The sequence below is a fragment of the Oncorhynchus mykiss genome, chromosome 23, assembly GCF_057628025.1.
Source record: "Oncorhynchus mykiss isolate SJ-2025 chromosome 23, ASM5762802v1, whole genome shotgun sequence".
NCBI classification, from domain to species: Eukaryota; Metazoa; Chordata; class Actinopteri; order Salmoniformes; family Salmonidae; genus Oncorhynchus; species Oncorhynchus mykiss.
In genome coordinates, this window is record NC_143044.1 from 16431620 (window position 1) to 16443023 (window position 11404).

At 44.8% G+C, this 11404-nt stretch overlaps 1 protein-coding gene across 1 annotated transcript in view; it reads right to left on the reverse strand.

The window, feature by feature from the left end:
- The window catches only part of LOC110502495 (ubiquitin thioesterase Zranb1), a 42697-nt gene extending 31501 nt beyond the window's left edge, over nucleotides 1-11196 (reverse strand). Inside the window, exons 1-2 of the mRNA XM_021580551.3 lie at nucleotides 10595-11196; nucleotides 4791-5806 (exon numbers count right to left, since the gene is read on the reverse strand). Coding sequence (XP_021436226.3) covers nucleotides 4791-5718 — 928 coding nt within the window. The 5' untranslated portion in view covers nucleotides 5719-5806; nucleotides 10595-11196. The remainder of the gene's footprint in view (nucleotides 1-4790; nucleotides 5807-10594) is intronic.
- Nucleotides 11197-11404: the final 208 nt, after the last annotated feature.

Below are 11404 nucleotides of genomic sequence, written 5' to 3' on the forward strand. Positions count from 1 at the left end.
GATGGGTCGTGGCTGGGTCTTCCAGCATGACAACGACCCGAAACACACAGCCAGGGCAACTAAGGAGTGGCTCCGTAAGAAGCATCTCAAGGTCCTGGAGTGGCCTAGCCAGTCTCCAGACCTGAACCCAATAGAAAATCTTTGGAGGGAGCTGAAAGTCCGTATTGCCCAGCGACAGCCCCAAAACCTGAAGGATCTGGAGAAGGTCTGTATGGAGGAGTGGGACAAAATCCTCGCTGCAGTGTGTGCAAACCTGGTCAGATAAGTGTGAATAAGCCCACTATGCTCTCTATGTAATTTGTCGTCATTATATCCAGAATAATTCATAGGAATAGCGTTGGGTGTTGCGCAATAGTCTATCCTACACAATTGCACACAGTAGTGTCCAATCCGAGGCACAAAAACATGAACTCATTACCTTGATGCTTTCTCTATTAATTCTAATGAGAACCTGCTGTAAATCAAGCAGAGAACTGATGATCAACATCAATTCACTAGAGATATTAGATCCAACGTGAATCCAGGCACAACTGTCTTCACCGGCGTAACGAATGAGACACCAAAATATTTGGGACATTCCTCGCAAACACCTTTTTTTTCCAGCACTTGGGCTGTTGTTGCATCACATGCGCTATCACAACAGCTGTTCGTCACTTGACTGTCATTCAGAAAACTCCTTCCTGGATCAGATGGTGTGAAAATATCATGGCGTAATTAAACAGCGCAACCCCAAATGTGCATCTAACAAGTAAATATGCATAAATATTGAAGAGGCATTCTGGTTAGAAGAATTTGATTTTGCAATAGCATTGATTTTGGGGGATTTGTGTGCCCATAAACTGTGTTCACCACATAACATAAACAGACACTAAAATGTTACACTGCATTTCTGAAATGTCCATATATTTTTTTTAACTGTCCAACAGCTAGAGCCAGGATTGTCACAGGGTTCAAGTTCAATGTCTAATTTAACTGATTAATATATGGCATAAACAACTTACACTGCCATAAATGCCAGGACAGAAAGGTTAAAAGTTATTTGTAAACCATGAGAAATAATTAAACAAGAGTTCAAATCTAAATTTTATTGGTCACATACACATATTTAGCAGGTGTTCTTGCAGGTGTAGCGAAATGCTTGTGTTCATAGCTCCAACAGTGCAGTAGTATCTAAGAATTCACAACAATACACACATCTAAAAAGTAAAAGAATGGAATTAAGAAATATATAATTATTAGGACGAGCAATGTCGGAGTGGCATTGATGAAATACAGTAAAATACAGTATATACATATGAGATGAGTAAAGCAGTATCAGTCTCTTGGTCCCAGCTTTGATGCACCTGTACTGTCCTCGCTTCTGGATGACAGCGGGGGGAACAGGCCGTGGTTCGGGTGGCTGAGGTCGTTGAGGATCTTCTTGGCCTTCTCATGACATTGGGTGCTGTAGACAGTGTGCCCCCGCTGATGCGTTGGGCATGCCGTACCATCCTCTGGAGACCCCTGCGGTTGCGGGCGGTGCAGTTGCCGTACTAGGCGGTGATACAGCTCGACAGGATGCTCTTAATTATCCATCTGCCAAATTTCTTCAGCCTCCTAAAAAAAAAAAAGGTTGTTCACAAAACTGTGTGGGTGGACCATTTCAGATTGTCAGTGATGTGAACGCCAAGGAAATTGAAGCTTTCCACCTTCACCGTGGTCCCGTCGATGTGGATAGGGGCGTGCTCCCTCTGCGGTTTCCTGAAATCCCCAATCAGCTCCTTTGTTTTGTTGATGTTGAGGGAGAGGTTATTTTCTTGGCACCACTCAGCCAGGGCCCTCACCTCCTCCCTGTAGGCGGTCTCTTCATTGTTGGTAATCAGGACTACTACTGTACTGTCGTCTGCAAACTTGATGATTGAGTTGGAGGCGTACATGATCATGCAGTCATGGAGGGAGTACAGGAGGGGGCTGAGCACGCACATTTCTGGGGCCCCTGTGTTGAGGATCAGCAAAGTGGAAGTGTTGTTTCCTACCTTCACCATCTGAGGGAGGCCCATCAGGAAGTCCAGGACCCAGTTGCACAGGGCGGGGTTCAGATCCAGGGCCCCAAACTTAATGATGAGCTTGGAGGGTACTATGGTGTTGAATGCTGAGCTATAGTCAATGAACAACATTCTGACGTAGGTATTCCTCTTGTCCAGATGGGATAGGGCTGTGTGCAGTGCAATGGCGATTGCATTGTCTGTGAATCTATTGGGGCGGTAAGTAAATTGAAGTGGGTCTAGTATGTCAGTTAAGGTAGAGGTTTATATGATCCTTAACTAGCCTCACAAAGCACTTCATGATGACAGAAGTGAGTGCTATGGAGCAGTAGTCATTTAGCTCAGCTACCTTTGCTTTCTTGGGTACAGCAGACTGGGATAGGGAGAGATTGAATATGTCTTTAAAACACTCCAGCCAACTGGTCTGCGCATTCTCTGAGGACGCGGCTAGGATGCCGTCTAGGCCAACACCATTGCAAGGGTTAACATGCTTAAAACATCGTACTCACATTCGGCCACAGAGAATGAGAGCGGGCCGTGTCGGTGGCACTGCGTTATCCTCAAAGCAGGCTAAGAAGGTGTTTAGCTTGTCTGGGAGCAAGACGTCGGTGTCCGCGGCGTGGCTGGTTTTCCCTTTGTAATCCGTGACTGTTTGTAGATCCTTCCACATACGTCTCGTGTCAGAGCCATTTGAATTGCAACTCCTTTGCCTCTATACTGACATTTTGCCTGTTTGCCTTACGGAGGGAATAACTACACTGTTTGTATTTGACCATATTCCCAGTGGTTAAATGCAGTGGGTTGCACTTTCAGCTTTGCGCGAATTCTGCCGTCTATCCATGGTTTCTAGTTTGGGTAGTTTTTTTTTTATAGTCACCATGGGAAAGACATCCCTTATAAGTGTCAATGTTATTCTCAAAGGCTACCCGGAACATATCCCAGTTTGCGTGATCAAAACAATCTTGGAAGCATGGATTCCGATTGGGCAGACCAGTGTTGACTAGACCTTAGCACGGGTACTTCCTTTCGAGTTTCTGCCTATAGGAAGGGAGAAGCAAAATGGAGTCTTATTTGCAAAAGGGAGGGTGGGGGAGGGCCTTGTAGACATCTTGAAAAGTCAAGTAGCAGTGATCTAGTGTTTTTCCTGAGTGAGTACTACAGTCAATGTGCTGATAGAACTTCAGTAGCCTTTTCCTCAAATTTGCTTTCTTAAAATCCCCAGCTACAATAAATGCGGCCTCAGGATATGTGATTTCCAGTTTGCATAACGTCCAGTGTAGTTCTTTGAGGCCCTCGTGGTATCGGCTTGAGGGGGAATATACACGGCTGTGACTATAACCAAAAGAGAATTATCTTGGGAGGTAATACGATCAGCATTTGATTGTGTGGTATTCTAGGTCGGGTGAACAAAAGGACTTGAGTTTCTGTATGTTTGCACAATCACACCATGAGTGGTTAATCATGAAGCATACACCCCCGCCTTCTTCACGGAAAGTTATTTATTCCTGTCTGCACGATGAACTGAGAACCCAGCTGGCTGTATGTGCAACCGATGTGAAATGGCTAGCTAGTTAGCGGTGGTGCGCGCTAATAGTGTTTCAATCGGTGACGTCACTCGCTCTGAGACCTGAAGTAGTTGTACCCCTTGCTCTGCAAGGGCCGCGGCTTTTGTGAAGCGATGGGTAACGATGCTTCGTGGGTGACTTATCTGTGTGTGCAGAGGGTCCCTGGTTCGAGCCCAGGTAGGGGCGAGGGGACGGACTAAAGTTATACTGTTACATATGGACAGGGATTCCTTGAAAACATTCTGTGAAACAGAGTATGTCTCTCTAGAAGGATATCCTCGCCTTGAGCTCATCTACTTTATTGTCCAGAGACGGAACATTGGCAAGTAATATACTCGGAAACGGTGGATGGTGTGCCCGCCTTCTGAGTCGGACTAGAAGTTCATTCTGAATACCTCTTCTCCGCCGGTGGAGACTTGGAGCAGTTCAATAATGTAATTCGGAATGTTGGTGAGTTACCACCGCTCTGATATCCCAAAGTTATTTGTATTTAATAACACAAAAAATCTGGGCTAATAATGTAAGAGAGTACACACAAAAACAAATACTGCAAAGTTGCTTAGGAGCAAGAAGCAGAGCTGCCAGGTCTGTCGGCACCATCCTGGGTTAAAACAGCAGATTTAATCTTAATGTAATGACATTAATGACAAAAAAAATGGCAGATTATCATCAATGATTTATCAACAGCTATAACAAGTTGTCCAGTGTAGGAAATACTGGTACCCTAGTTTACAGAAAGACAAACAGTCTGTTCAGTCTAGCAAACAAGAATATCTGTCAGGTGAGGGTAAGGGTTGGAGGAACATAATGAACCAAAAGACTATGGTTGAGTTCCAGCCTGACATATTGCTATATCTTATGATGTGGTTAGCTGATATGGTACCTATATGGCATTCATCTGCACTGTAGTCAGACAGGAACTCAACCTCTGGCTTGAGTCAACACAGCAGTTCCTAACTGTTCATCCATCCACCCACTCAGCTTGCACAGGCTGCAGCCTCTCCTCTCAGAGCATGAGCAGGGAATCTGTTAACTCACTGCATAAAATGTATAATGAATAACTCCCATTTCACAACAGAAGTACATAAATACAGGGGAGTTGTTTCTCAACCATAACATTCTCCACAGCAGGCAATGCAGAGAAATAAACAGGATTGGAGATAACATCGATTTCCTTGCATCCACTCACGCACTGACTCACCTGCACAAGCATTGAGAAACAACCAGTCAGTCCTCCTCATCCTGTTCTTCATCTGTTTAAGCCTCTTAAAGTCCACCTGCCGCTCCTCTATGCTCCCAATTCCGGCTCCCAATGCCAGCTCGTTCCTCTGAAAGTCCATTTTAGCCTCCACCTCCCGCTTGGAGGTGGGCGGGGACCTCCTCTGGCTGCCGCAGCACCCCACTACTCCACTTCCGCCCCTTCCCAACCCCCCCCTCCTGTTGTCACTGTCCTGCTCGTTGAGTATGGAGGGTGGTAGGTTCTCGGGCTTCAAGGCCAGTTCGATGGGTTTTGCCAAGCTCTTGTGCCTGGAGTGGTCACACACCACACATTTGCACGCTTTAGGCCAGTTTGCATAAGTGCAGGAGGCACAGGTCCAGTGCTGGGCATGGGTGTTGAGGCGGTTGCGGTCGTTATACTCCTCGCAGGGGTCCGTAGGGGTGGATGGGGGTGTGGGTCGGCATCCTGAGCCTGAGGTCTGGGGTGACTCGGTGGAAATGCGTGGCTGCTGTGCCAGCCCCTGGTGGCGCTGCTCCTGCTGATGTCCCTGATGCCGCTGGCACAGACACTGAGTGCAGCGAATGGCACAGGGCCAGTTTAAGTAGGTGCACATATGGCAGGACCATTTGCTGGAGGGGGGCTCGGGGGAATCTGTGATGCGGACACGGGGGCGGGCACTGGAGTCCGGGCAGATTAGGAGACTGGAGCCTCCCTGGGGTGGGTTGTTGCTGTGACTCAGACGTTCCCACTGGTGGCTGGAGTCCAGGCCAGGGGTGCTCCGAAAGGGCTCCTCGGTGATGATGGCACCCCCACTGGGCCTCTGGGCGCGGCACATGGTGCACTTGATGGCAGAAGGCCAGTTCTCAAACGTGCAGTACTCACAGGCCCACTTGGCACCCAGCTCAGTCATCGTCACTCCACCGCTGGGTGATGGCTGCTGCTGGGAGGGACTCTGGTTGGCAGCTTCACTCAAGGAGATCACACAGGCAAGCAGGATGCTAGGGTAACAACAGAAACACAGGATAGGGTGAGGGGCCATACTGGTCTTTTAAAATCATCAGAGTGACTGCACTGTGACACATGGAGAAACACACAGAATAAAAATCACAGATAGATCTAATATACACATTTAGACTTTAAATGGATGTCATGTTTTAAAGGAAAACAAAAACAGTTAGGCTAGTTAAGCCTAATCTATTAGAGAGTAACAGATCTGATATTAGAGACCTCGCAACTCTGACACAAAAACTAAGAAAGCTACTTGTATTTCATCAACCATGCTCAAACAGCTACGATGTGCGCTCTTGACCTGGCACAAATTCTTAGGCTTTGATTTAACGCACTGAGAGGCTCAGTGCAGATTAACCCACATAGCAAGAAGCCAAGAGGCTGCGACCCAATCTTCTGCCCCCATGCCTCTTAAAACTGATACTGTAAACACATCCGGAAATACAGAGCAAATGTGCCCTACAGAGCAGTGTTACCTGACAGATGAAACCAAACACCAGACAACACAACACTCAAACTCATGCCAATAATGAACCTTAAAAAGGTAGACTCAGCGAAATGATGTTGCCACGAGCAACACCGCAGATGTTGCAATGAGCGAGATTCAAGACTTCGCTATCACAGGGACACAGTTTCTGCTCATTTGTGTAGGTTTGCTTCACGCTGGTATGGCATGGCAGGTACAGGACCAAAATAGCTGGGAAGTTTCAAGGCTCCAAAGTCTTTAATTCCGATGGAGCTCTCTTCTTAATTATTCATACTTTTTTGTTGGCACTTTTTACCCCTTTTCCTCCCCAATTTCGTGATATCCAACTGGTAGTTGTTCCATCGCTGCAACTCCCGTACAGACTCGGGAGAGGTCGAGAGCCATGTATCCTCCGAAACATGACCATGCCACGCCACACTGCTTCTTGACACACTGCTCAATTAACCTGGTTGCCAGCCGTACCAATGTGTCTGAGGAAACACCGTACAACTGGCGACCGTGTCAGCGTGCATGCGCCCGGCCCGCCACAGGAGTCGCTAGAGCGGAAAGGGACAAGAACATACCGGCCAGCCAAACCCTCCTCTAACCCGGATGATGCTGGGCCAATTGTGCCCCGCCTCATGGGTGTCTGGGTAGCGGTCGGCTGCGTCACAGCCCGGGATCGAACCCGGATCTGTATTGACGCCTCTAGTACTGCGATGCAGTGCCTTAGACCGCTGTGCCACTCGGGAGGCCAGATCTTCGTACTTTGTGTGGTGTGATTTTTTAAAACTTTGCGTAGACTGAAATCACTGTGGAGAGCCCTCTGCGCTTCAACGCTGTTCGTTTTTGCAGATATTGACCCACTATGCTGTTTACTTTATGCACCTACGTCATGTCGCTGAGTCTACCTTTAACAATGCAGTTGAGAAGTTGCCCCTAGCTCTGACCTAGGCCCGTCAGATAGTTTAACCAAATAAAAACCTATCTAAAAGGTTCTCGATTGGGGTGGGATAGGTTGGTCCTAGATAAGTGCAAAACAGTCTACTCCGCACTCTGAAATTTTCACGGATCGTCTACACCCATTGTTTACTAAGCATGTGACAAAAAGTGAATTGTTCTTATTCAATATGTTTGAAATATTCCTTGACAAAAACCAACACCATGCAAAATTAATATTAGTGAAATGTTTGCGATTACAAGAAATTCAGACAGGCAGCTAGCTATTATTACAACAAAATGCAAAATGCTGTGAGATGCATTTCAGCACATATTTAAAAAGGCTGTAAAACCAGGTTGAGGAGTAACTTACATTTGAAAGTTGAAACCACCACAAGCATAGATACACACGGCTAGGCATGGCTTAATGCGACCACACCCCCAAGTGGGGTACAGCCATAGGGTACCCTGTTACTCCTATGATAAATTGCCTGCTTTACTCAACCTGACAATGGCTGTTTTTTTGTGTTTTTTTTAATCATTATGGATATGTTTGGTTGGTCATTTTTAACATACTTCTACTTCATCTTAAATGAACAATCTACATCATACCTAAAAACACTTTCATTCTAAATGTAAAAATGTTAGCATGAACAGAGATTGTCGCATGGAATGTATGTCACAATTATGGGGCCAAGCGATGTCTCCAGACTAACTAGCTAGCCCTGCTCGAAAAGCTGACACTTTTACATTTCCATAAATGTTTTCAGCAGCATCATGTGTCGTTATTAATATACTTGGTTGTCATGACAATAATTAGTACGAGAAAAAGACCACAAAATTAAGTTGAATCAACTGTTCAAGGACCAGGTTAGATGAACCTCATGGTTTCAGGATATTACAGCACATTCGGAAAGTCTACAGACCCCTTGACTTTTCCCACATTTCGTTACATTACTGCCTTATTCTAAAATTGATTAAATAAAAATCCTCAATCTACACACAATACCCCATTAAGACAAATCAAAAACAGTTTAGAAAATGTAGCAAATGTTTTAGAAATACACAGAAATACCTTATTTACATAAGTATTCAGACCCTTTGCTATGAGCCTCAAATTGAGCTCAAGTGCACCCTGTTTCCATTGATCATCCCTGAGATGTTTCTACAACTTGATTGGAGTCCACCTGTGGTAAATTCAATTGATTGGATATGATTTGGAAAGGAACACACCTGTCTATATAAGGTCCCACAGTTGACAGTGCATGTCAGAGCAAAAACCAAGCCATGAGGTCGAAGGAATTGTCCGTAGAGCTCAGAGACAGGATTGTGTCAATGCACGGATCTGGGGAAAGGTACCCACAAATGTCTGCAGCATTGAATGTCCCCAAGAACACAGTGGCCTCAATCATTCTTAAATGGAAGATGTTTGGAACCACCATGACTTTTCCTAGAGCTGGCTACCTGGCCAAAATAAGCAATCGGGGGGGAAAAGGTCCTTGGTCAGGGAGGTGACCAAGAACCCGAAGGTCACTGACAGAGCTCCAGATTTCCTCTGTGGAGATGGGAGAACCTTCCAGAAGGACAACCATCTCTGCAGCACTCCACCAATTAGGCCTTTATGGTAAAGTAGCCAGACGGAAGCCACTCTTCAGTAAAAGGCACATGACAGCCCACTTGAAGTTGACCAAAAGGCACCTAAAGGACTCTGAGACCATGAGAAACAAGATTCACTGGTCTGATGAAACCAAGATTGAACTCTTCGGCCTGAATGCCAAAGAGTCACGTCAGGAGGAGACCTGGCACCATCCCTACGGTGAAACATGGTGATGGCAGCATCATGCTGTGGGGATGTTTTTCAGCGGCAGGGACTAGGAGACTAGTGAGGATCGAGGGAAAGATGAATAGAGCAAAGTACAGAGAGCTCTTTGATGAAAACCTGCTCAGAGTGTGCAGGACCTCAGACTGTGGCGCCAGTTCACCTTCCAACAGGACAACAACCCTAATCCCACAGCTAAGACAACTCAGGAGTGGCTTCGGGACATGTCTCTAAATGTCCTTGAGTGGCCCAGCCAGAGCCTGGACTGGAACCCAATCAAACATCTCTGGATGTATTGCATACAGCTTGCTAGTTCCCTTGTAGTTAGGACTAGTGAGCTGTATAGTCCAAATAACAGCTATAATATTCTTCCGCATTTGTATATTTATGCAAAACTGGAGATTCCGCTATGTAACGTTAGGTGTAGGTATCAACATTGGCTAATTTGGGCCATTTGGTAGGGTTGTCTCCCCAGCTGGTCTCTGGCAAGTTGAAAGGCCATATAAGCAATCCAACAAGAATACACTTCTCTAAATACCTAGACCGTTCAAGGGCAGGTAGTAGTTACGCAACATATCTGACTAGTGAATTAGATAGAGATACATTTCTCGCTATCCGGCTAAAAAAGCTAGGGGTAAACAAACAGTGAAGTAAGTATAATGCGACAGTTTTATTATCTTTTCTGTCAGTGTTAGCAGGTCAGGTAAATTAGTGTCTGAATAAGTATCATGCCAATTATTGTCATGACAGCCCCGCATATTAATAACAACACGTGATGCTGCTGAACACGTTTATGGAAATGTAAAAGTGTCAGTAGTTTGCTTAAGAGGCCACCAAAGTTCGACAAATGACATCAGAGCAACATGAGTACCCTATGCCTGTACCTACTCCGGGATGTGGTCACGTGAAGCCACGCCTCGCTGTCTATCTATATAGCCTGGATTGGTAGCTAGCTACCTGATTGGTTTAAAAAAACAAAAAGAAGCATATGTGCAGTGTGTCTATTTATTTCAATTGAGCAATGTAACAAGTCAACTACTGTAATTAGCTAGTTTTGCTACTGCATATTGGGCTGGGCGTGTCGAATAAAAATCCACGATGATTATAGTTAGCTATTTACAAAGTAACAATGGTAAAAACACAACTACAAGACTAACTATTGTAACTAGTTAATTTAGCGTCTGTCTAATAATTTAGATTTGCGAGACGACTAAAGTTTTAATATGCAGGGCGAAATTCACATTCGTTTAAGGCAATATTTTTTAAACAGACAATGTTGTGCCCATTGGTCTCTAAATTTATGAAACTGTTTTTGACAAATCAAATTCTAACCAACGTTAGCACATTTGAAAATAATCTAGTGTAGCTAGTCAACTACAGTACAGTAAAGTACCCAGCTAACGTTATCTATTCAGTGCAGCTATGATGATCGCAGTAAAGGTACCGTTATGGCTTTCGTTCTAAACAATCTCATACAAGGGGTGACAACTGTATCTAGCTAACATTTAACAGTGGCGTCTGCTGGTTTTAACCAAAGATGTAACTGTGTTTTACCTTTTCCTGTGTTTACACTCCTTCAACGCGCAACCACAACAAACCGCTCTTGAGCTTCAGTCCAACATTAACGTTATATCGCTCGCGCTTTCCCAACGAAACCCAATCTGTATGTCCCGAAGTCAAGCTTTCATTTGGTCAAAATACACATATTTAAGTTTCCGTTTGTACGTAGCTCCGAGACCTGTGCAATAGAACAACAACCCCGATGCAGTCTCTCCAGGGCTTTAAATATTTTTAATCCCAAATTTCAACCACCGTTCTGTCGGTTTTTAATGGCGGCGTGGGGGGGACACTGGAAAAAAAATACACTCCAGAGAGAAGCAGAAGGATTTATCACCTGGATTCAACGGGCAAACTAATTGGATCGTTTTTTTATATTCCTCCTGTTTGCTATGCAATACGTCGTTCGTTGCCAATAGTTAACAAGCTTAATCAAATATGTATAACTCTTTGTTATACCTGTGGCTTTATTTTAGCCGTCTCTGAAGTCAAAATAATATGAAACCGTAATTAATTTCTGCAGTCTTGGCTTAAATTATGTACCACGGAATATTACATTACACCCCATTCCCGGAGCCACCGTCATGTAATTTGTTTACGTCTGTATCTCAGCTGTATATCTTTAAGGGACATTAGGATGACGTCATATTTGGGATTTAAAAAAAGATATACTGCAGCAGTCTGCAGTAAAGGGCAGGTTATTAAAAAAGTAATCGATGGAAGTTCTAGACCACCATCAATCATCATGACTATTTTACCAACGACAGACTGTGACCCTGCTTTAAACCTATTTCAAGCATTGACATA